The sequence below is a fragment of the Colossoma macropomum genome, unplaced genomic scaffold, assembly GCF_904425465.1.
Source record: "Colossoma macropomum unplaced genomic scaffold, Colossoma_macropomum, whole genome shotgun sequence".
Lineage (NCBI taxonomy): Eukaryota > Metazoa > Chordata > Actinopteri > Characiformes > Serrasalmidae > Colossoma > Colossoma macropomum.
Window position 1 is genome coordinate 4,853,546 of NW_023494793.1, and position 27,326 is coordinate 4,880,871.

A 27,326-nucleotide genomic window follows, 5' to 3' on the forward strand; every position below is an offset into this window, starting at 1 on the left:
ACAGTCAGTACATTATTGAGGAAAATGTTATTTATCCTGAGTGTAACTCTCTTGGGGTTAAATGCTCGCAGTATTATCCCAATGATTAATGAGTCCCATCACCATACTAAGATTCAGTTGAATCAATGTTCATAGTACAGGGTGATTCAAAAAGATTCATCCAATTTCAAAATGATTTATTTGCCTTGTAAATCGTTACAGATCAATGCAGTAAACTGTAAATGGTTTAAATGAGCATAAAGTTTATTATGTGATTGTACAAGTGCTCAATATGAACCTCCTCCAGCTGTACAGACAACATCAACACCATAGTCAAATTCATCCCATACTCGATTGAGCATGTCGGGTGTCGCTGCACTCATGGCTCTTTCAGTGCGATTTCAGAGATCATCCAGTGTTGTGGAACCAACGCCGAACGCTCTGAGCTGTTGGAGCTTCACTGCCCATGAAAATCACACTGCACAGTTATGACGGATTCACTCTTATTGAAGTGGAGAACGCGGAACACTTTCTGCTCAGGGGTCTCCATCTGCTTGCAGACTGAAGGGAGCCATCTTCCGGTCAGAAACTTTGTGACCCCCTCTTTCAATTGGATTGTGATTGGTTCCTAGGCGCCTCACGGTTGTAAAAATACGGCACTTTGAAATCGGATTAATCTTTGTGAATCATCCTGTATATTTATGTGCAACTGAGAGTCCGTATAGTAAAGCAGCATGTAAAGAAACAATCGACGAAACGTTTCTAAGTGTCAAAGCACTTGACCAAAGGAGTACAATAAGGTCATTTTTATTTTGGTGGTACATCTGGGGTAGTGTTAGAGCACCTTCATAGCATTTTGTTATTGGGATATTTAAAAATTTAAACAGCAAAAAATGCTGAAATGTCCATAATAAGACGCCACTTGCACGCACTGAAATATTTAATAGTCTGTGTGTGTGCAATGCTGACTGTGTTTGCTTGTGTTGCTTTGCTCATTCCCACTTTTTTCCTTGTACACTAATTCAATAGGTCAAACAGTCAATCAGAGAACTCCCTTTAAATTGCTGACTGCTGACATTGATGCTGATTCAAGATGCTAAATTAGCCAAAATGCCACTGATGAGGGCTGACTAGAGCCAACCGTGCGGGACGCACTGCACAAACTACAGGTGGCGGTCAGCCACAGACACTCAATAACGGCCAAATGGCGTCTGACAGCTGACAGTCAGCTTCTTGTGTCAGGGACCCTAAAGAAGCAAATATCAAACACCAAACTGCATTTGGCTGAGGGGTGACGTTCGAGTTAAGGGGGGGACTGTGTAAATATAATATTTTCCCAAACCACTACTTTAAGAAAGACAGGGGACTTACTCTTTCATTGTCGACCACCAGCAGGAGCTCTACATAATGCGTCTGGTGCATCACTGCCCTCTTTTTCTGCAGGTGGGATACATACATGTGGACATGATGTTGGTTAGACAGACATCTGATCAGACAGACACTCCAAAAATAACAGGAAAAAACTAAAACACATGCACAAACAGTCTTTTTGCTGATGAGGTAATCGGTGCTATTCTCTCACACTGACCCTGATCAGATGACTGACAGATTGACCGGGGGTGATATCGTGAGCCTGGCTATCCTCTGCGTGTCCGGGTGATGCTTGGTCGTCATGGTGATCAGAATGGGGTGTTCCGCAGGTCAGAGGCTCCGCCTTCACGTCCTCCAGCTGGTAAACCAGGTGCTCGTTATCCACCGAGCCCTCCAGCGGCTCAATGCCCAAACTAGTGTTCTCCATGTGTATCACACCCCTGACACACGCACACACACACACACACGCAAACACACACACGCACACACACACACACACACGCAAACACACACACACACACACACACACACACACTTTAGCACCTCTCGACTCATTTTTATGTATTTTTAAATACTAAATTATTGGTATTTAATACAGACAACACTATTCCAGTCACATGCAAAAGTTTGGGTACACTTGGTTTGACATGATTTGTTGATTTTCTTAGTGCAAATAAGTGAACACATCCTTCACAGAGAACACAGTTCTGCACATTTTAATGCACAATTACTGTTTTTTTGCTGAATTTAGTATATTGGGGAAAAAATAAAACATAAAAAGTGTATTACTGTTAAACTCAGCAAACAGGTAGAACTTTTGCACTAAAAGCTGCAGAAAAATGCTGTTTTTAAGTTTGTTCCCTGTAGAAGACGTGTCAGCTTATTTTTACTTAAGTGTGAAAACTTTCACATATGACTGTACCTTGGTTTTTATTACTAAAATATTAAGAAATAAGTGATACAACACTAGTAAAAGAACACTGATGCACTTGGAAATGAGTTTTCCTACCGTAACCCAGAGCACAGGCTCAGGGCAACCGAAGAGCCGCCAACATCCTCCACGTATCCACGGTAATGACAGTGGTTCTGAGAGAGAGATAGAGACCAAGAAAGACACAGAGAGAGAGAGAGAGAGAGAGAGAGAGAATGTTTTTAATTCATTAAAAATTTATGTCCCTTCACCGATAAAATACTAAGAATGCACAGATATAAGAAACCTGGGCCGATACTGACATCCAATATTTCCTATTTACATCTGCCGACACTGAAACTGATGCAGTTACACAAACATGTATAAAATGACGTAACTGGGACTTTATCTACCTGGATGAGTAACACAGAGAAGGGTTACAAGTGCAGTAAAATAAAATTCTTTTCTGGAGGTCAATAAATACACTCTTGGTTCAAGATGGTGCTTCAGAGGTTCTTTAGTAAAGAAAATGGTTCTATACAGAACCATGAACACTCAAAGAACTCTTTGCATGAATGTGATACAGATGAAAAGGGGTTCTATATAGCACCCAAAAGGGTTCTTCTACTGTTACAAGCTCGACAACGTAACAATAGAAGAACGCTTCTGGGTGCTATATAGAACCATTTTCAGAAAGGTTCTATATAGAACCATCAACAGCACATTCTCCATCAATGTGAAGAACCCTTTCGTGATACATACAACCCTTTAATCGTGCAAAGGGTTCTATGAGTGTTCACGGTTTTATACAGAACCATTTTCTTTACTAAAGGAAACTTATTTCTAACTTATTTTCACCTACAAAACAAACAAAACATATAATTTGACCACATTTATTCAAACTTTTACATAAGATTGTATGAATGATCTCTGGGCACTGCGTCTCTCAGTAACGTATGTCCAGTTCTAGTGGATAATCAACGTCTCAGTTCCACACGGGTGAGCAGGAGATGCTCTCAGAGCCAGATCCAGACGAGTTAAGCACTAATAGGATTCTGGAGTGTTCTGCAGCCTCGTCTTCTCAGCACTTACAGCTTTCTGTTACTAATCACATTACGTAACCACGTCAACCTGGTCGTTAGAGGCTACTGACATCATCCTCCGCTGGACGAGTTCTATCCCTGCTGTCTACCAGCTCAGACCTGCCAACACACTCAAAGCCCCCTCTTTAATCTCAGGTTCCGTTGGTACTAATATAGCATTGGAGCTGTGACAAAAGAAAAAATGTATTTAAACACACAACCAACAATATTTACTATTTTCTCATGTTTGTCATTTGAATTGAAATAAAAATAAGAATACTATTAATAAGATACAGTACTGTGCAGAAAGACCACCACTGACTTGCATCATTTCCAGCAATTAGGTACAATTATTTATTATCAGGAGACATTTTTGAGGAGATTAGATATGAGATAATCCACCTATATAAGCAAGATGATCAAACTGGAGCTCCAAAACTCAAAAAATAATTAAAAGCTACAGAGAAAACAGGACTCCTAAGAACCACCTGGAAGACCTTGTAGACCATCAACACTGTCAGATAAACAGCACTTAAAGCTTTCATCTCTGAGAGAGAGGAGAAAATCAAGCTGCTTCAGATCTGAAAACATCCACAGGGGTTTCTGTCCATCCTTCCACTGTGAGAAGACGACTCAGCGCTGTGGGTCTGAAAGGATGTGTAGCTGTTAAGAACCTCACTGTCTGTGTTTACATGCAAAGATTCAAGCCAATCTGACTGAATACACTCTGATTATAGATGAAGACTGAGGTGTTTATATTCTCACTCTACTCAACAATCTGAGGGAAATCTCTGTTTACATGCTCACTACAAGTAATCAGATCCAAAATTACACGCATGCGTAGAGAACCACATAGTGCAGACGTTACCATGGCAACCAGCATCACGTGAGTCCAGTCAGAGTGAGATGAGCAGCAGTGAGCAGTGCTTGTGTTTTTAATAGCTTTAAAATGATGTCAGACTCAGGAAAACGTCCTTCACATGTCCTTATTAAAGAAGGCCGAGAGGAAGACGTCGTGTTCTGAGACACAACGTCTTTTAAAGATCAGAGCATAAACTTCGTCTCGTCTGCAGACCAGTTTCTGCTCCGCCATGTTGACCGGCATACTTAAACTTTGACTAGAACGGACTTAAACTTTCAGATAGGGAATGTAATCGGATACAGGCGTTTACATGGTTATTATTCTTATATTTAACGGATTATTTACAGGATTACCCACCTCGTTCAATCGGATAGAAACTGTATTCTGAATGGCCTCAATCAGACTAGACTAGTCCGACTGAGGTGTTTACATGGACGTATTCTATTCCGATTGAGCTATTAGTCGGATAATTAACGGATCATCAGTCTGCATGTAAATGTGGCTACTGAGAAAAGGAGACAGACACATCAAACAAAGAAGCTGCTGGTAGTCCAGACCTCCAGACCTCAACATCACTGAATGTGTTCATTATTTGGATTGGAAGAAGCAGAAAATGCAACCAAGTTCTAAGACTGAACTTTGGTAGTGTGGAAACATATCCCTGCAGATTTCTACGAAAAACTGAAAGCAAATATAGACGTGGAAACTGATCTTCACAGAGTCCCGGCTCACAGAGACAGGAATTTTTATCATTGCCCGAGGGAGCTGATAAGTGCAGCTGACCCTTTGCATCCAAGTCACATGATTATCAGAAAAACACTCACTCCGAAATGCATACACACTTCCTGCATCGTTCCCACAGGAGTGTGCAAAGGACTTCCCTCCATGTGAGCTGATCCCATAACTGCTTCCCAGCCTCAGCTTTGAAGAGTGACATTCCTTCCGGAACTGCTCCTTCCTCCGGTTTTCTCATCTGAGCTGCCTGCTCTACTCTAACAGGCCTTTTCTCTCTGGGGAAAACGCTGCTAAAAAAATAAATCACTCGTTTCTGGACTTTTGACCACTAAAGCTGAAGATGCATCAGGAGCTTCGACTGACCCTTTAATGCCAATGCAAAACAGCATTATATAGTACATCATTCATCTTCAACAACGTTATCAATACTGTTGACGCATGTATCTGACAGTAAGGACCTGACAGTGAAGTTAAAAATCTGCTCATTCTTACTTTGTGTCACCAACTACACTAGATGTCCAACAGTGTCCAGACACTCCTTCTATTGCGTGAATTCACCTACTTCAAGGTGCCGTCATTGTTGACACAGGCGTTCAATTGCACAAGCAGAGCTTGTATAATCTTTATAGAAAAGCAGCTACCAATAGAATAGGACGCTCTGGAGCAGCCGCACATGAGCCTAAGACAGTGGTTGGCAACATGCGGCTCTTTTACTGCCCTGTTGAGGCTCCACAGCAGAATCAGATTTCTAGGTAAAAAATAAAAGAATTCTATCTTAATAATCGAAATAAAGCTCTGCTGGTCGTTTTAACACAGTTTTAACAATAAATGGTCTTAAATGCTGGAGTTAATGTAGAACTGCTAATTCACCCTTTAACCCTAAAGGTTGGTGCACAGACTGCTGGTCACCATAGCAGTGCAGACAACAATCCCGCCTAGCTAGTAGCTAACGAAACGGCAAAGAGACAGATTTAAGACAAACATCGATCATTTGGAGAGGAATGAACTTATTTGCATTTATAATCACTCCAGCTGGTTTCCTAATACGTTCAATTTGCAGTTGGCTTCTCTTTCACCAGCCTCCTGTTCAAATTTTCCCGTTCCACCTTAAATGGTGCAGCAGTTGCACTCTGGAACCTCAGTCACCATTTAAGATGGGACGGGAAAATTCGAACAAGAAGCTGGTGAACAAGAAGCGACTTCAGCCTCATAAAAAAAATTAGCGTTGAGAGACATTTTACAAGAAACTGTTCTACTTTTGCGGAAAAGTTTCCTGCTGGAGATGCGAGAAAAGCAGCTATAGCTGAGCTGAAGCTAAGTAAAGTAAAGCAAAGTAAGTCTGAGTTGTGAGTGATATTTTTAGTCTATATTAGTACATCAGCACATACTGAGACACATTCACAGCCAAGATGGTAAAACAGACAAAGTGTTGTGGCTCCCAAGGTGGTTTGATATTTGTTGAAAGGACAAAACGCCTCTTCTTAACATTTGGGCCGTCGACCCCTGGCCTAAGGTCACCATGCCCAATGCCAAGTGTCTGCTAGAGGGGTATAAAGCCCCAGCATTGGGACTGACCTCACTAATGCTCTTGTGGCTGAATGCAATCAAATCCTTTAAGCAATGTTCCAACATTTAGTGTAAAACCTTCCCAGAAGAGTAGAGGCTGTTACTCTAGCAAAAGGGGGCGGGGGGGACTATTCTCATTGCTGACACAGGAGTCTGGAAAGATTTGGACATTTAGTGTATATTAGAATTCAATAAAAAACACACACACACACACACACACACACACACACGCACACGCACACACACACACACCTAAATACTGTTTGATGACACACTTTCATGTCAATTTGCACATTAGGTGTGACCGACTCGTCTAACTCTGAGGCGTATTTTCAGATTAAAACATCACTGTGAGATGAGATCAGACAGGAAATACCTACAGTGTGGTGTCCAGTTAAACAGGAAATAATCAGGATGCTTTCCTAAGTACTGATGAGTCAGGAATCAACTGGAGTTTTGTGGTGAGCTCAAAATCTGCAAAGAGTGAATCCTGACCACAGTTGCATAATATAACGAAAGTCCACTGATTTTTCCTTTCAATTCTTTTAATTCCTGAAACATATTGGCATCAGCTTGCAATTCTCACGTTGGTGCATCCCTAATGTGGTTGGTATTGTGTAGTGGGTAACATCTCTGCCCTCTATGCTGTAGAGTCGAACTAATCAATCATTTAAACTAATCAAATTAATCAATCACCCATTACAGAACTGACTCTCTGTGTGTTTTTCCTTTCTTTCTTTTTGTTGCCGAGTTGAACAGCTGCCCATCCTGTGCGTCTGATGCTGCTGCCTCTTCTGCCTTGATCGGGTGCCACTGCTCGCCGTGCAAACCTCACCCTCACAACCTGACCCCACTGATGCTGCTGCTGCCGCCGCTGCTGCTGCATGAACTAAACTAACTAATGCTCCACCTGTTTTCCCTGTTTTTGTACTAACAATGTTTACTATCCGGTGTCGACCAGAGGAGGATGGGTTCCCCTTCTGAGTCTTGGTTCCTCTCAAGGTTTCTTCCTGTTTCTCTTAGGGAGTTTTTCCTTGCCACTGTCGCCACTGGCGACGCTCCTGGGGGCTCGGACCCGGATTTCTTTCTGTAATGCTGATTTCCTTGTAAAGCTGCTTTGTGACAACACCTGTTGTAAAAAGCGCTATATAAATAAACTTTGCTTGCTTGCTTGCTAGAGTGGGGTACAAGCACCCTATACTATACCAATAAGAGTCCTTGGGCAAATTATTAAATTAGTCGCTGTGGATACGAGTGTCTGCCAAATGCTGTAAATGTACCAAAAATTCTGACACTACATTTGGTATTAGGCCTGGGTGATATCTAGAATAATTAGCACAAAAAATTGCTATCACCATCCCTGCACCCATTTTGATCCTTTTACCTGGCCATAGATGCGATCGCAGATACTTTCTCCACTTCCAAAAGTTTCAGGGTTAGAGCTAGCTGCTCTATGGCAACACCCAGTCACTTTAGCTTGGTTGTTTAACTGCAGCGAGTCACACTGAAGCAAGATGAAGACCCAAAGCACATCAGAATTTATTTTCATTTCCATGCACTCAAGCTAAACTTAATATAAAGTAAAATAAGTAGAAGGTAAACAGCAGTGTGGTAGGTAAAGCTAGCATCGCAGCATGCAGCAGAGAGAACTAACAGGAATCTTCTTAACAAACTTCTCTCTCTCTCTCTCTCTCTCTCTCTCATTGGCTATGGGTAAGTATGCCACAAAAGTTGTTTAACAATAATATGTTCTCTCTAGTTATCTGCCAGTTTCCCGACATGGCGATTATTTCCTTTTAAGCATTATAATCAGGTTACTTGTCAATCAATCATCAACAATATCCGATTACGTCGCATTATCACCCAGGCCTGCCTGGTATCAGTACCAAAGTCAAAATTCTAGGCTTAGAACTCTAAACCAGACTACAAGAAAGCCCAAAAACAGCCAGTTCTTCGGCCGAGAGGCCGCTTTAAGACTTTCCACAGATGTTATATAATTACACTGACCCAGAAAGTGATCCAAAAAGCCAGAAGGACCATCGCCAACATAAGAAAGGAGTGTTTTGTATTAGTGAGATTGACAATCATGACGCAAAACAAAATGTATACATTTACATAAGAGAAACACTAACAAGTGCTATCAGTTTAGGCCAAGTAGGATTTGTTGTCCACTGCGGCAGCGTAGGAGCCGTACAGGACAGGACTCCAGCACGTCTACAGAGGACAGAGTAAATCACACTGTAACACTGCATTGCCTAATCCTCACTGACTCTGTTTGGTAGTGTGTGGGTGGGTGTGTGTGTGGGAGTGAGTGTGTGCACACAGCCAGAAGAGCTGAATCACATTCCGGTCATGTAGCACTGGAACAAGTCGCAGTGGTGAAGTCACTGCACAGAGCTGACGCTCAGATACACACATCTGTTCGGTCACTTGGCGTAGACCTGTCAGCGAAAATATTATAATGTTAATAATGCTGTAGTTTTAAACGAGAAAGATAATAATGTTTACTCTGCCAAAAAAGTCATCTGCTGCAAAGCCAGCCAGGAATCAATTACCACACTGTGAAAATAAAAGACGGTATTTCTTCCCTCATCCACCACTTAACACAGGTGTCCGTCAGCTAACATAACAGCATTAGCAGTTCTCATTCTCCTCCCGATGTGTTGAGATGTCCAGTGATGCTGCATTAGAAGCAGTTTGAAAAGATGTGGTGGAGCTCCGCGTGTCTCAGAGGAAGCATGGGGTGGCCTTCACCATCCCAGCTTGGCAGACTGTGTGATCGGGCAAGACCTAGCAAGCTGGTAGAACTGGTCAGGGTTAAATTGGGGAGAAAAATGATATATTATGTCCCCAGACTTCACAGAGATTTGTTAAATTCCATCACCAGCACACTTAATTAAACATTAAAGGGGAATACCACCAATTTTTCAAAATTTCTGGATAATTCATGCCATGAGATGTAAACAGAGTCATTTAGAGTGGTTTGACGTGTAATGGTTCATAGTAGAGAAAATTACTGACGCTGATTTCTTTACAGTGGCGGTGATGGGAACCAGGGGTTACAGTGTCTACAACACAACTATAGCTATTTTATTTACTATCCAAAACCACCAGTGAACCCACATGAGTCTTTATAGTCTGAGTTTTTATAAACACCGATCAGGCATAACATTGTTTCTACTCTCATTGTCCATTTTATCAGCTCCACTTACTATATAGGTGCACTTTGTAGTTCTACAGTTACAGACTGTAGTCCATCTGTTTCTCTGCATACTTCGTTAGCCCCCTTTTACCCTGATCTTCAGTGCTCAGGACCCCCATGGACCCTCACGGAGCAGGTACTACTTGGGTGGTGGATCATTCTCAGCACTGCAGTAACATTGATGTCGTGGTGGGTGTTAGTGTGTGCTGTGCTGGTCTGAGTGGATCAGACACAGCAGTGCTACTGGAGTTTTTAAACACTGTGCCCACTCACTGTCCACTCTATTAGACAAAAAAAAAAAAAGAGTTTTTTGGCACTATTTTGTCTTACAATGCCCTGCATCTACCCCTCTGCCATGAATAGATGAAAATTGGTGGAGTTCCCCTTTTGGCTTTTATGTTTGTGAACAGACACATTTACAAACATAAAACCTTCACTTTTTATTGTTTTTGTATTTCTTCTTATTGGTGTTTTTCCAATCAAATAAATGCTTAGATAAACAGCTTTTTTCATTCAATTTTTTATGTGTACCCTGGCTGAATACCTGTTTCCCACTGCACAAAAGAACTTGTGAAAGTAGGCGGAAAGTAGTCTTGAGGGGCCACATAAGACATCTGGGAGCAACTATGAGAAAGTTTGGACTTAAATGTGGGGGTAATGTAGACTCATTAGGGTGGGAACAAACTGAGTGTGCAACTTCTAAACTAGTCCAACACCTCATTACAGCTCAAAATAGGGCTGATGGCGCTTATCAACACTGACCGACAGATAACAGCTATTGTTAGCACAAGGATGCAACTTAAGCATGACTGAAAAGTCCCCCCAAACTCCACTTAAGCATGTGGACGTGTGTCCTGTGTGCAGAAATAAACACTATCTTTTATTAGAGTAAACAGTTCTGTTAGCTAACAACAGGAATCTGAGGGTGGGTTTTAAAAGGGGATCCACATTAATGGCCGATTTCACCTCAATCCAGCACCAGAAGACGTGTATTCTCATTACTTGATCATGTCAGGCCATACAAGACTAGTCTGAAGGTTGGGAGGTGATGACATGACTTCGCACATGATGCTAGTAGTGTTGACAGTAAACACAATGCAAATATGTTCTATAAATTAAGCTTTATTAAGGCATATTAACTGTTTTGTCAAGAACACTAACATGCACACTTTTTTGGATCTGTGGCTTAAACGCTAAATGTGCCCAACAGCCAGTTCACAAGCTCTGCATTAGGTCAAATTAGGCCAATTAAAACTTAAGCAACAAATAATTTACTATATAATTCAAACCGCAGCTCTTGCAATTTAAAAGCTGCACTCTTTTGTTTTGGTTCCTGTGCTCCGCCCTTTCCCCGCCTTCCCTATTAGCATCCTCACCTGTCTGTAGTCTTGGTCTCCTCCCTCTCCCAGGTGTTCCCCATTTGTTCTACCCTTTATCAAGCCCTTTGTTTCAGTCAGTGTTGGTCTGGCCTACTTGTCATTTTGCCAGATGTAGTTGCTGTGTGACTCGCTCATATTTGGTCTGCTCAGTGTTTCTTTGTTAAGCTTAGTAGTTTCTTTTTTTGTGTGTTCGATGTTTCTACTAGTCTGTTTTGTTCATTAAAGTGTGCTCACAAGTATGTCCAGCCTCCTTGCTCACTACACACGACATAAAGGTTCATAGTAGAGAAACTTACTGACTAAGGTTTCTTTACAGTGGTGCTGACAGGAACCAGGGGTCACAATGTCTACGACACAAATATAGACATTTAGGCTTTAAGGCATTCTTGTCAAGAACACCAACATGCACACTTTTTTGGATCTATGGCTTAAACGCTAAATGTGCCAGACAGCCAGTTCACAAGCTCTGCATTAGGTCAAATTAGGCCAATTAAAACTTAAGCATCAAATAATTGACTATATAATTCAAACTGCAGCTCTCGCAATTTAAAAGCTGCACTCTTATAAACTGTGATTTCAGAATAAACATGATTAGTAACTGCTGCCTTTACTGCTTTTAGTTTTATGTGGTGATTGCAGGACTGTGATCTTGGGTAGCTAGTACTTTCAAAACTGCTGCGGTCTGATTCAACTAATAACACGTCATTCTCTGACCACTTTGTTTGACCAGTCAATGGTCTGCATTAATTCTTGATCCACCGAACAGAATGCAAAAATCATACCTGATAAATTACAAGAAACACTGATAAAACAACAACAAAATACAGATTTCAACAAAGGCAGTCATGTAATTAATATGTAATTAACTGCCATTAAAAATTGTTTACTTTTAACTAAATGTAACCACTTGACATCTCCCAAGACCTGCTGTTTAAATGATGTCAGCCACTAACCGGCTAATTGCAGAGAGCACTAAAATACTGACTCACTAAGAGCAGATCTGGACCGAAAAAAGGCCAGTGGAGGTTTTGCTGAACGGTTTATTATTCATTATAACTGGCCTGTTTTTTTAAATGCCAAAATAATCAGCAGATCACTCGATCACAATTAATATTAGCTTTTTTTTTTACAATCCATTTCATTCACCGGACATCCAGATGTCCACACAATTAGTCTGCAACTCCCATGTGGCACTGCGAAGTCAGCCAGACTGCGAGGCTGAGCCAGTTGGGAGGTTTTGTTTTTGTGCAAGGAGGTCAGTAGGATGTGCTTGGCGTCCAGCATGCTGTTGACTCAACTGTAGAGTAAAGATGCAGCTTTCACTTCCCTGCTGGGAGAAATCAGGACTGCGTGAGGCCGAGCAGAGGGATTTCAGCCATGATCTCGTATTACAGTTTCAACAGCACCATCCATTTCTCTCTGTTTACATTCGAACAGTCAAGCCATCTTCTCCTTCCCTTCCCCTTCCCACCCTTTAGTCATGTATCTAATGCCCCACTCCCTGCAGAAAGTGCTGCTCTCTCTCTCCTCTATAGCACTTTTAACATGAATTCCTGTAAGGCTGACTAATTCTGCTCTTCCGTGAGCAGCAGCTTTGCTCTAAGCATTAGGACTGAAGTGTTCTCCCCTGTGCCGAGAATCCACACCCTAATAACTGCAGCATTGGATCTAGAAAGGAACGCGTAATGCAGAAAAGGTGTCAACTTATGCAGTCATTACTTTGTAATTAAGCTTATATAACAGTGGCCAAATTTCATTTTAAATGGGGGCTGGTTACAGATTAAGGGGCCCAGCCAGGAAGCATTATGTGGCAGATGCACCACTAATACGAGGTTAACAACCACCAACCAGCCTATTTCACTGTAGCTTCCACAACCAGACAGAAAAAAAACAAATGAAATTTGAAATACAAGATAGCTACCCATGCATTTGAAGAGGAATTCCACCAAATGTTCAAAATTTCATCATATTTCAACTGTTGAAATGTAAACCAAGTCATTCATAATGGTTTAATGTGAGGTTAGTTGTAGAGAAACGTATGGACTGATACTTTTACAGTGGTGGTTTTGTTGTCTACAACACAAATATAGCTGTTTTTTTTTGGTATCCAAAACCACCAGTGAACCTACTCTTGTTGAGTTTTTACATGTCATGCTGATCCTGATTCTTTGGGGGCTGTTTGTCTTACAACACTTTTCACCAGAAATGGATTCAGAAAAACCTATTTTAGGCCAAAACCTACACAAAACTATCATGAAACAATGTTTCAGGCAACAGACAGTGTATTTACAACCATTTCATGTACTAACTTTCTGCGAGGGAGCCTTTATTGGCATTTTAGAGACCCCCATCACCTTTACTGTGCAACATTCTGACTCAAAGCTTCTCTTCAACGGAGCATATCACATCAAACCACTCTGAATGACCGTTTCCATCTAAATGATTTAGTTATGCAGAATTTTAAAAATATTGGTGGAATTCCCCTGCCTGTCATGCTAATATAGGTAAGATATAGTTCCAGTTTCTGCATTTCATAAATGTTTATGTATCGGCATGGACAGATAAGTACATGAAAAGGATTGGATACCGGCATCAGCCCACAATTCCAATATCGATGCATCTTCAATAAACAGCTGTAATTGACAGTAGGTTAGTATTTCTAAATGCAGTGACTTCCTATGTGTTATTTTCTTGACCATTAATCTAAAAAGTGTATAACAGTAAAAATACAGAATAGCTCTTCTACTGTAAACAGGCTATAGTGCCAGAAATGAAGGCATATCATTCACACAGTGTCTGTGCTGTCAGGTTCTGTTACAAGCCATCTCGGACGGACTGACAGGATGTCTGGCTGGAACAAGCAGAACTTTTAAGGAGTCTCCACAGCGTTCAAGAGGGAAAAAAGTGACGCAGGACAAAACATCCCTCTCATGTTTTATAGAAACCAGGTGTTGCAGAACAATCCTATAGGCAGCAGGCTGGCCAGCAGCTGGCCTGGCTTGGAGAGGAGCTCCTTACCTTCATGTTGGGCCTTTCTGTGACCAGTGAGCCGTCCTTGGCGTAAGAGTACACAGTGAAATCATGTGGCAGGAGTAAGCTGAAAAAGACACAGAACAACAAAAATAAAGCATTTAAAACAACACAGTAAAAATACATGCTGAAAGTAATCAAACACGCAATTTTAAAACGCAAAGTGATCATTCCTAAAATATTTACACAGTTTTGCCCCTCACTCCAACTGCTGTCTATCACACATTATATCTGATGTCTGAAGTTGACTTCTTTACTTCCTGGAGCTTCAAGGTTAATGTAACTAACAAGTAATGGAAGTCTATGCAAACCTGTCAGTACAGGGCGAATCGCATGTATAAATCATCACACGTTTGTTCATATGTTTATTAGAGCACTGAACATTATAAAAGCACAAGATTTAAATAAGCTCTGCTGGTCACAATACAATGATACAATAAGGTACAATACGATACGCTGCGATATAATAAGTTGTATTGTTACATCGTTAGACATTGTGATACAGTAAGATATGGTGTATTATTTTACTGCTAGACATTGCGATACAATAAGATACGTGGTATTGTTACATTGCTAGACACTGTGATTCAGTAAGATATGCTGTACTGTTACATTGCTAGACATCATGATACAATATGTTGTATTGTTACACCGCTAGACTTTGTGATACAGTAAGATACATCATATTGTTACATCGCTATGATACTATCAGACATGTTGTATTGTTACATCGCTAAAAAACACGATACAATACGATATGTTGTATTGTTACATCGCTAGACATCACATTACATCACATTAGACATTAGGGGCAGTCGTGGGCTGGAGGTAAGGGAACCTGCCGCCAGGTCGATCCCCTCAGCTGACAGTACGTGACTGAAGTGCCCTTGAGCAAGGCACCTAACCCCCAAACTGCTCCCTAGGCGCCGTGGATAGGGCTGCCCACCGCTCCGGGCAAGTGTGCTCACTGCCCCCTAGTGTGTATGTGGTGTTTCACTGTACGGATGGGTTAAATGCGGAGGTCTAATTCCGATGTGTTTAGACACAGTTGGATTAAAATTTTTAATTTCATTCATTCATCACAATATGTTGTATTTAGACATTGTGATACGTGAAGATAGGCTGTATTGTTACATCGCTAGACATTGCGATACAATAAGACATGCTGTATTGTTATACCACTAAACATTGTGATACAGTAAGATATGGTGAATTATTTCACTGCTAGACATTGCAATACAATAAGATATGTGGTACTGTTACATCAGTAGATATCACGATATCTTTCGATACCTCGTTACACTGCTAGACATCATGATATGTTGTATTGTTACACTGCTAGACATAGCAATGAAATATGTTGTTACATCGCTGGACATTGCGATACAGTAAGATACGTCGCATTGTTACGTCACTAGACATCGTGATACAACAAGAAAGGTTGTACTGTTACACAACTAGACATCGCAATACAGTAAGATACGTTGCATTGTTACATATTGTATTGTTAGACGTCAGGCCGTTTGAGTGAGTGCTATTTCAGTATAGATTCATTACAGGATGGGGTCCAATCTTTTTACCCCATCCAGCATTTTCTGCTGATATCGGCCTGATACTGATATCAGGTTGTGCCACCTCTAATGTAAACAGACCAAAGTACAGGCAAAATTCTGACTGTCCAAGATGGAATTTGCACAAGATGCTAACTGGTGGTGTACAAGTTTCCATTGCATGATATCTACGTTAGCCTTGTAGCTCCAGTGCAGGACTGAAGATGTAACCTTTAGACACCAAACATGTCCGGCTTGAACAACTACATCTGGGTCAAAATTGAACTATCACTTTAACTAAGAACTATCGCTTCCTCATCGCATTACAGCTGGGCTGATTCTCTTTTTTTGACCTTGTGTAGCAGGTTAACGGTTAAAAAGTTACATGGCCCAGTTTGGGGAATAATGACAGGAAGACAGTAAAGACCTTTGAGCTGGACACTGCAGAAAGAGAGCCAAAGTGCGGAGAGGCGTAAGCGAAGGGAAGGCGGGGGGTTAGACAGTGACACAGAAAGGGCAGATAAAGTTCAGGACCAGTCCGAAGCATCTGTGTCCAAAAACAACAGCACTAATCCGCCTGCTCCGCACTGCGCGTGTATCGGAGTTTGGGACTGTTTCTCTGGGTCAGCAGGGTCTGGAGGATGTGTCGGAGAGTATCACTCAGTCTTTTTGGGATTTGTGCTTGTTGGCATACGTCTGCATGCATGAGTGGGGTGTCTGCGAGGGTGAGCTATCTATCCTCAGAGTGTATACAGAGCACTCTAAAGCAGCTGTGAGGAATTCAAGAGCCACACATTCACACAGAGAGGAAGAATATACGTGCTACTGAGTGGTCATTAGAAAAAGTCCTCACTGCCCATCAAACGTTTGGGGACACCTAGCTTTACAAACTGTCTTTAATACTAATGAGAACATTTGTCAGTTTGCAAGTACTGACCAGCACATCAAAGCCTAGTGACAGTGCTATCATGGGAATAAAGCTAGAGGCCACACATTATCCCCCCGCCGCCCATGTTGTGAGGTCAGTACTCAAACCTTTCAGGTGTTTAACCTCCTCTAGGCCATCTTTAGTGCTTTTAACAATAGTTTAGAAAAGAGCACTCTCAATCACTAGGCAGGGTAAAGCCTGCTCACCATACCAATGAAGACACTTATTAGACGCTAAATATATTGCTGTGACATCACAACCACAAATAACTGGCAGGCTGGCCCAGTGCGTTAAGAGTTCAAGTCTCGGGGGGCTCCCGAGTGGCGCAACCGTCTAAGCGTTGGCCCTGTCATCTGGAGATCGCGAGTTCAATCCCTGGTGACGCTACAGCCGTCCGTAGCCAGGAGTCCGAGAGAGCACAATTGGCCTCGCTCTCTCTGGGTGGGTGGGATGGCTGCCCTTCTCCCCCCATCACTCACCCAGCGCGATGCTAGTCAGCGCAGGCGTCTGTTAGCTGACGTAACAGATCTGGCGGTTGGCGCTTTCCTCCAAGCGCGTTCGGCTGTCCAATGACGTTGCGTGAGCGGCAGTTCGAAAAGAAGCGGTGGTGCTTCACAGGTCTCGGAGGAAGCCTGTGTTAGCCTTCGCCCTCCTAGCGTTGATAGTATCGTGTGATGGGGGAGTCCTAACTAGCAGGTGGAATTGGCTACGACTAAATTGGGTAGATAATTGGGTTAAAAATCCCCAAAAAAATATAAAAAAAAAAAAAAGAGTTCAAGTCTCAAGCTAGAAAAAACATGCACTCGTGTTTTTAGCCAAAAAAAGGCCCACTCCTCAATTTACACCTCAATTATTAACAACTGCAAATTAAACTGTAATTGTAATATTGGTCAGATAAAATCGTTCAGCCCTATTACTAGGCAGTGCGCTCACTGCAGATCACTTAGGCTTTAAATTAACCGTCTTTAGTTTGTAAGGAAGGAGGTGACGTCAGCAGGAGAACAATACGTCCCAATACCTGAATACGAGTAAATCTTAATGTACACTTCAAACACAAAACCAGTTGAACAGGTCAGATACAAAAGTTCAAGAACCTAAATTACTCTTCACTGGACAGTCAATTGTTATTTCAGGAGCCTGTAGGTCACAACCAAGAAACAGAAATACGGTGGCAGGAAAGTAACAGCAAGAGAACTGCTGACACTAGAGTGACTCATAACTCCACATGCAGGAAAAAGCCCCCGACGACGACCTGTGGAACCTTACATAATACCAGGTTCCTTTTTTTCCATCCTGTGGGTGTAAATTTAATCAATCAGCATTATTTTTAGCATTTCTCCAGAAGCTGAAGTCTGTCTGTTCATCACATGAGCGCGAGGTCAGAAGGTTTCACAGCGTTGCAACAGAACAACCCTTTCTAGTGCTTTTTGGTGCTATATAGAACCAAAAAGGTGCCACACAAAACCATACACAACACATTCATCATCGATCTCAAGAACCATTTCACCATGCATAGAACCATTTAGGCATGAGGTGGTTCTATGTAGAACTCACTGTTCTAAAGAACCCTTAAAGAACCATGTTTTTTAAGTGTGTATGATTTCATTTAGCTGAAAAGTTGTGCATGCAATGACGGTTCTTTAAGGGAAGTTCTTTCTTTAGTAAAGGAAATATAGAAGGTTCTATATAGAACCATGAACACCTTTTGCATGGTTGAAGAGTTCTTTGCATCATGAAACTGTTCTTCAGATTGATGGAGAATGTCCTTTGGATGGGTCTGTATAGAACCTTTTTGAAAAGAGCTCTGTATAGCACCAAAAAAGGTTCGTCTAATATTATATGCTTGAATTGAATAAGCCTTTTTTGGTGCTCTTATCAAAATGGTTCTATATAGAACCATCTAAAGCACATTCTGAAGAACCATTTCATCATACGCAATGAACCTTTTTACCACTATACAGAACCCTTTTCAAAAAGGTTCTAAATAGAAAGTAAAAAAAACATTCTTTATATTTTTGTCATGTTTGTCAAATTTTCACATCAAATCAGTGACAAGCTCAGAAATGCAGACTCAAACCTGCCGATACAAAATATAGCAAATATATATGTAATTTATTACATAACTATCTATAAATGACAGATCTGTCTGACGGACTGAAGAACAGATTGTGTGAAGTAAATGAGTGAAGTGGAACCGAAGTGTGTCAGATGTAACAGGAGTCTATCTGGGAAGCAAACGATCTCTCTCAAGTCCAAAACAACTCTCATAATTGGCTCTTCAAGCGACAACAAACCCTCTGTCAGATGAGCTGAGAGCGCTTCTGTGCTCTGAGAAGCTCTGATGAGCGCTGACTGTTTCAGAAACGTGTCTAATGTTCAGTAAAGAGCAGGGCTGGGTCCTGCCAGGCTTACTACGATACAGTATTCAGCTAAAGGAGCCACGCAGATGTGAACATGACCCCAAAAGTCTGCCTGTAGCCTCATGTGTGATCAGATTATGCTACCACTGTCCAGTGGATGCCCACAGTAACTTAGCTATGAATACAAAGTATTATATACTCTTATTTTCACCCTACCTCTTGTTTTTGAGTGTGACCTTGCCCCTTGGAACTGAATTAAGGGATACTGTTTGACATCTTCCCTATGAAATGGGACCCTCAAATAAAAAAGAGCATCACTTCATTATCAGCTACTAGCGCTGCTCTGTAGGCGACCCTGCCAGTCTGCAGTGACAGCAGAGGAGGGTAAAGTTCAGCTCCTCACTGCTGGGCTTTAGTTACATTTAGGGCATCATATGACTTCACAGAGGCGGGATATGATAATTATTCATTATCACCCACCTCTAATTCTTCAGTCATATGAAGCTGAAGTCAGATATTCGCCAGCTTCTTGTTCCAATCTATTTAAGGTGGAACGGGAAATTTAGCTAGCTAGCTACCAAGACATCAGTATACTTCTATTTTTTATGCTCGTTATGAAGAAAAGGACCATAATACATTGAAGCAAGATTAAACTAAGATAATACAACGGTTATCAACATTTTTAACGGATTTGTGGGTTTCTTTGGTCGCTTGTTCAGCCGTCTTGCTGGTTTTTCTTTTTTCTCTAAACACTCTGGAGTGTGACTCTGAAAAACATCTGTTTGGAGGGCCATGTAGTCCAAACACTTCACCCTACCCCTCTATCTCAACAAGAATCAGGACACCCTACTCCTACGCGTGAACACGCAAAACGTAGCGGTGAGGGCTAAGTGGTAGGGGGCGAGGGGTGAAATGGGATTGGGCCCAATTAAATCTATATTCAATATAGTGGAACATGGTCATGTTAGGCCATTGGGTTTGCGTTGCATGTTATGTGTGTGAAATATGTATTAAAACTTTCTCAGCTTCCTGTGTCTGAAATTTACACAATTTTTCACTCCAAAGTCAATCAGCCAAGATGTGTCTGATGCCTGAAGCCCAATAATTATCATCACAAAACTGCACAAAAATGGTAGATAAAATTGAGTCATACAGTGTCAGAAATCACATAAACAAGTCTATCTGAGATTTCTTAAAGTCCCACACTGTACACAGCGTAAAATAGCAGAATTGTCTATATGATGTTAATTCGAGTGTCATATTAAACATCCAGCTAAGTTTGAATGAAAAAATAAGACAGAATTATAATTAAACAGACTTTAAAAACAGCCTCATCACTGCAGATTAACTAAACACAACTGCATGAGCAGAAAGAATGTGGAGGTGTTGTAGACCCCACTGTGCCCACTGACTTAAAATAATAGCCAGGTTTTATGTGCTGATGTCTTAAATGAATAAACAAATAGCCAAACAAATGGCAAACAGATGAGGTAGAACTTGATAGGTCAGTTCTGTTTGCAAGGTTGGCTTTCGCTTGGTGGTTAGCTTTCACTTGGTGGTTAGCTTTCGCTTGGTACGTTTTCCCAACTCAAGCATGATACAACTGTGGGAAGCATGGTTTTGTTAAAGCTGTGTGGCCACATTAGCCTCGCGATTGGTAGGGGAAATACTTATGTAAGCTTAATTAAACATAACCAAAGATCAGGAGCACCTAGCTTACACTCAAAGCAAGACTAACCAAATTAGAAAGAAAACTATATTAGTCTCGTAGCTCCAGAACACAAAAAAGGAGAAAACTTCACATACCAAACATGTCTTAGGTAATCAACGACATTTAGGGCAATGGGACTTTTATGTAATTATGGTTTCTTGCCAATCACTTTAATATTCTTGTTATTTCTGTTTCTTCATAAATAACTAATTGCGATACTTCTGTAAGGACTTCAAAACGTTTGCCATCAAGCCGACTAATATATTAAAGTAAGGAGTGGGTCCAGAATAAAAAGGCTCCTCAGTTCCAGGTCTTACAGAGAAGCGCTGTGGGAGGACATTACACAAGAAAGTGAAGTAAAGGCACTTTTTTCCAATGGCGAAGGCTCTGCCAAGTTTCAGCTCAGAGAGATGAAAACCAAATGCTAATTTGCACACTAGCCAATTAGTCATGAGGCTGTCTCATAACAGGCCAGCGGACTCATCAAGGAGGCATCCGTATTAAAACAAAGCTTCTCTATTTGAGCTGCAGACCTTTGCTTTAAAAGCAGTCTTCGTTTGCTGGATGAACAAAGTAGTTCATGATTTCAGCACAAATCAAAGGTCTCATCCACCATTGGTTTGCAAATAAGGCCCAGTCCCATTTCTTATTTTCACCCCTACCCCTTGTTTTCGAGTGTCGAAGGTCCAATGGAGCTGAGTTATAACGAGTAGTGGTTGAAATCCTCCCTCTGAAATGGGACCCTCAAATAAAAAGAGCATCACTTCATTAACAGCTACTAGCGCTGCTCTGTAGGCGACCCTGCCAGTCTGCAGTGACAGCAGAGGAGGGTAAAGTTCAGCTCCTCACTGCTGGGCTTTAGTTACATTTAGGGAATCATATGCCTTCAAAGAGGGGGGCAATTATTTATTATCACCCACCCCTAATTCTTCAGTGATATGAAGCTGAAGTCAGACATTCGCCAGCTTCTCTTTCGATTTTCCCGTTCCACCTTAAAAGGTTTGGAATGGGAAATGGGTGCAGAATGCTGCACCATTTAAGGTGGAACGGGAAAGTTAGCTAGCTACCTACCGAGACATCAGCAAACTACTAGAGATTTTTGTGATTGTTATGAAGAAAAGGACGATAATATATGGTTACGACATTAAACTAAGATAATACAGTGGTTACTGTAATTTTTTAACAGAGAAAATTCTCGTTTGTGTATTTCTTTGGCCTCTTGTTCAGCCATCCTGCCGTTTTTTTTTCTCATAACACTGTTTGGACTGTGCCTCTGAAAAACCTCCGTTTGGAGGGCCATGCAGCCCAAACACTTCGCCCTACCCCTCTATCTCAACAAAAATCGGGACACCCTAACCCCTAGACGTGAACACGTAGGAATAGAGCTAAGTGGTAGGGGTGAGGGGACAAATGAGATTGGCCCAAAGCCCGCGCTTGTCTCGCTCCTCTGAAAGTGGAAAATGCGAAGCGTAACCACAGTAACACACTTTGGGTCTGAGCCCTTTACAGCATTCTAATCAAACAATTATTAAGAAGATTTGGTTGGATTGATGTACAAGTCACATTAATTCTGATTGGTCTCTTCAGACGGAGTTTGCATTGCCATGTCAGACACGTGGCCCAAATTGGAATTGAAACAGATTTATTTTCAGTGCGTTTTTTTTTTTTCATAGCTTCACCTGTGTCACATATGAGGAAAAGGATTTTCAGATCACACTATGCGATTCTATTTTGGCAAAATGGTAGGTGGGTTTATCTCTTAACTGTTAAACTTCCTGCCTTCTTCTCAACCTTTACAGAGCTTGAGGTGGAAAATAACGCAAAAACAAATCAATCATCCAACTCAAGGTGGAGCACGAAGAGCAGATAGCTTTCACACACCCTATGCATTAAACCAGGGAAGCGTTACTCCCTGTTTCACGTTTCAAAACCATTTTCAAGAGAACCAGGGATCTGTACCCGGGACAGCCGACCCTGGGTCAAGAAAAAAGGGGAGAAAACGCTCTAACTGTACATCAGCAAGGTGAGCCAGCAAGGTACATGTCTGTAATAAAGTGACCAGTAGGTACAGCAGTAGCATGCAATAAATCCTGGGCCTTATACATTCAACACACACTACCATGTCAATCTCACTGCTGTGGTCCAGCAAACAATATCTGGTCTGCAGTGGTCCTATGGTGGTCCATTTCCATTGATGGGCTGGAAGGGGGGCTGATGAATTATGCAGCAACAGATGGGCTACGGTCAGTAAGCATAAACCTAGAAAGTGCACCTCTATGGTAGTTGCTTCTGATAAAATGGTCAATAAATGTAATACAAGGTAGGAGAACGTAATAAACTGGCAACCCAGTGTATGTGTGGGTTTGTGTGTAGAACACATATTTAGCGGGTGAAAGCTGTGAGTCAACTGCTAGATTAAACACTTCTCTGTGGTGGATTTCATGATTAAGGCCCGATGTGTGTGAAGTCATGGACTACTACTATTCAGCTGCCGTGCAGTCTAGACACTCTCTCTCTCACAGCCAGGTCAAGAACCTTCTAATCACACACTCTGTGTGACCTGTACGCTGTATTAAATGAACACCTTAAGTCCTTTCAGCACTCCAGCTGCAGCAATACGAACAAACTCTGACACCTCTCGAAAGTCCTCGTAGAGGTTAAAACATTCCTCCGAAATCAACGAGACACAACTGCCCACAGCTCGGGTCCAGACGTCTTTCCCAAGTACGTGCCGGGCTCGGGTCACGTTCGGGTTCTCACAGCCCATCTCGCACTTTGAATAGATTATACCCTGCGTTTCCCGCTGCTTTGGTTTTTATTCGTCTTCACTACTTTCATGATCTTCAAACAGTTTTCCGTCTGGCATGCAGTAGACACCCACCCGTGTTACTGACAGAATCAACACTGGGGTCCACGGAGCCCACGCTTGTGAGAAAATAGATGGAAATAAAGCAGAAAATCAACCAGGAGATCAGGCTGCTACATCAGCATTGCACAGCATTATGGAAAGTCTATCCAGACTAAGCAACTTTAGGATGTTTTTGAAAAGCTTTACTTGACTGAAAGCATAAAATGATCATTTACTTCATATTATATTACTTTCTGATCCACAATCTTCAATATGCAGTAATTTAACCTTCATCACCATCATTAGAGACGCCAGTTTACATTTGCCACTTTTACATCACGACAGGCCTGTCACTCTAAAAAAGGTGATTCTTCAGTAAAGAAAACGGTTCTTTATAGAACCCTGAACACCCAAGGAATGCTTTGCATGATTAAAGGGTTCTCAGCATTGTAAAAGAGTTCTTCAGATTGATGGAGAATGTTCTGTATATGGTTCAATATAGAACCTTTTTGAAAATGGTTCTACATTGCACCAAAAAGGGTGCAATACTCTATACACTCTTAAAAAAAAGATGTTTCTTAAGGGTTCTTTAGTAAAGAAAATGGTTGTATCTAGAACCATTTATTGAAGCAATAAACAGGTTTATTGAACACTCATGCATGATTCAATGGTTCTTTGCATCATGAAAGGGCTCTTCAGAATGTGCTGTAGATGGTTCTATATAGAAACCTTCTGAAAAGTAATATGTCATGCTTGTAACAATAGAAGAACCCTTTTGGGTGCTATATAGAACATTCCATCAATCTGAGCAACCCTTTCATGATGCAAAGAACCCGTTAATCATGCAAAGGGTTCTTTGACAGTTTATGGTTCTATATAGAACCATTTTCTTCACTAAAGAACATTGAAGATCGAATAATAAAAGCACAAAAGCCTTGCAGTGAACGGCAGCGTTTGTGTGAATGAATGTGTGCACAGTAAACGCAGCTATTTTTGACTTGTACTTTAATCGATGCATATAATGAACAAGAAAAGACAATTAAACGGTTAATTGTGGTTATTTATATGACCGTCATTCACCAGCAACAGTGGCGTGATTGTGACAGCACTACCAATTTACTACATCTAACCTAACTACAGGATAGACGCCTATAAATCTTTACACGTTTACCATTCCACTTTTTAAACAAGTTATTTTATTAAAAGCAGTGTCCTGTATCACAAATAGAACACATCAACCTTAATTTCAGGGGGTTAATTTCAGATTTCGGAGCTACAAAAAGTCGCTGCGCTCTTTGACACTGTTTAAATGTAAACACAATCACATTTCGTACACTGGTCACGGCTAATCTCGAAATACTGCTATCACAGATTCTGAAATGAGCATATTTACTATTGCTTGTCTCAAACATTAAACACTTCCACACTACCGACACGCTACTTGCTTCATTTAAGCTCCATCTGTCCAACTGTCACTCCGCAGCATGCGAGCATGTCATTAATCGTGTAATGGTATCGGTGTTCTCTACTGCTAATAAGTGCCAGTATGAGAACCGACACAAATATGTAGAGATTAGATTAAACGTAATCCAAAAGCCGTTCAGTGAACAGTGTTTGTGTAAATGAGTGCACGGCAAAGCAAAGAAATACAGAGATATAAAATAATACTCACTCATTCTTCTCCAGGACGACGACATGCTCTTTCCCCTGGACTGGGATGACATAGGACACCTTTAAAAACACAAAAACAGAGAACCGCATAGTCAGTCCAGTCTTTCGTTTACAGGTAGCCTGAACATGTCGAGGCAGGAAGCCTAAAAGCAACACCTTCTCCAAGTCTGCCAAATGAATATACACTGCCAGCTCCAACATGCCCCTCTCTGATACCCCTCTCTTTACACCCATCTTATGTGTTTAGTCTACCTAAAAACATACAGCAAAGGTTTGTCGGATTTTTCACCTCTGGTTTAACTTTTGTTAATGTGCTTTTTAAGTGAAAAGAAACTACTGAATATCATTTCTATTATAAAATTGTTAGTTTTGATTGAACTGCACACAATTCAATGTAAATCAATGAACTGAATTGAATGTGTAAATAAAAACTAAATTATGCAACTTTTAACAACATTATTTTCCTCGAACATAGCATTATCTAGTTAAAATAGACACCAGAAATCAAGATCATTAGAAAATGTTGAAGAAATGGTGATTAAATCCTTTAACCTGAATTAACACTTGGTAATCTAATACTGATAGCGGTGTTGTTGTTCCTGCGAGGTTAACAGAGTGATTGAGTAGTTTCAGCATCATAGCCTACTTTCAGTGAAGAGGTTCATTTAAACATAGCTCATTTTAAAGCTTAGTAGATTTTCACAAAGAAATATTAGATTAGAATTAATACTGGCCGACACTCAAGGTTTCAGTATCAGTTTCGTGCCATCTATACTGACTTTTCATACCACTGACCATAAAATTCTCATAGATAGACTTGAGAACTGGGCTGGGCTCTCAGGAACTGTCCTAAAATGGTTCAGTTCATACCTACAAGGAAGGGACTAGTTTGTGGAAACTGAAAATAACTGTGTCTGAGAGAGTGCCGGTGACCTGTGGCGTCCCCCAGGGTTCAGTTCTTGGGCCACTATTATTTAATTTATACATGCTGCCTCTTGGTCATATACTACAAGGCTATAGGGGTATCTTACCACAGCTATGCAGATGATACTCAGATCTACTTGGCCCCCTCCTCAAACAACTACGGTCACCATGATTCACTCTGTAAGTGCCTTTGAGCACATCACTAACTGGATAGGACAAAACTTTTTGCAGTTGAATAAATAAATAGATAATAATGGACTCCGATCTTAGTTTTAGCATTTGTCAAAGCTCATCAGCTTTTTATCACCTTAAAAACCTCAGAAAGATCAGAGATTTTCTGACTAAAGCAGACCTGGAGAAGCTCATCCATGCCTTTATTTCTAGCAGGATTGATCACTGTAATGGTCTCATAACTGGACTCCCAAAAATAGACAATCAAACAGCTTCAGATGATTCAAAATGCAGCTGCCAGAGTCTCACTAGGAGTAAAAGAAGGGAACACATCACCCCCCCACACTCTTAAATCCTTACACTGGCTACCAGTCTGTTACAGAATAGACTTTAAGATACTATCACTGGTCTTATTTATGTTAACTCTCAGATCATTAGGAACTGGTCAGTTAGTGCTGCCAAAGGTGAAGACTAAACATGGAGAAGCAGCGTTTAGCTACTATGCTGCTCTTAAATGGACCCAGGTGACGGAGAGCATTAGAAGAGCCCCGACACTGGACACTTTAAAATCCAGGCTTAAAATTTCTAGGTTTTTATTTGAGTAGCTTTCAGCTCAGTGTAAAACACTGTTAGCGTTTCTACCTCTGTAACGACACTTTATTATTCTTTATTATCCTAATTTAATTTTTAATTTAATGATTTTATGCTTTAAATCTATTGTTTTAATCACATTTTAATCACATTTTTAATTTCTATTCTCCTTTACTTTGTAAATGACTCTGTATTTTCTTATTTGTACAAGGACTGAATGACACCAGTGTATATAAATATGTTGCTACTTCAGTCAAATGACTGGTTATCTTTACACACATGAGCAAAGTAAGCGGGATATTGAGATCAAACACAGAGATACAGATGTAGAAGCGGAAGCTTTCCCTGTAATCCCAGCAGCTCCACCCCTGCCGGCCCCGGCCTCTACACAGCAGCTCTGTGACTACGGCTGCACTAAAACCCTGGTTGCTATGGCGACAAAATCAATTCCAGTGA

At 41.1% G+C, this 27,326-nt stretch overlaps 1 protein-coding gene across 2 annotated transcripts in view; it reads right to left on the bottom strand.

Moving 5' to 3' along the window:
• The window catches only part of adam9 (ADAM metallopeptidase domain 9), a 68,744-nt gene that overhangs the window by 25,364 nt on the left and 16,054 nt on the right, over positions 1-27,326 (bottom strand). For both annotated transcript variants that reach the window (XM_036578257.1, XM_036578256.1), the window contains exons 3-7: positions 25,186-25,244; positions 14,105-14,183; positions 2,360-2,436; positions 1,568-1,790; positions 1,351-1,416 (exon numbers count right to left, since the gene is read on the bottom strand). In XM_036578257.1, the coding sequence (XP_036434150.1) occupies positions 1,351-1,416; positions 1,568-1,790; positions 2,360-2,436; positions 14,105-14,183; positions 25,186-25,244 (504 nt within the window). The remainder of the gene's footprint in view (positions 1-1,350; positions 1,417-1,567; positions 1,791-2,359; positions 2,437-14,104; positions 14,184-25,185; positions 25,245-27,326) is intronic.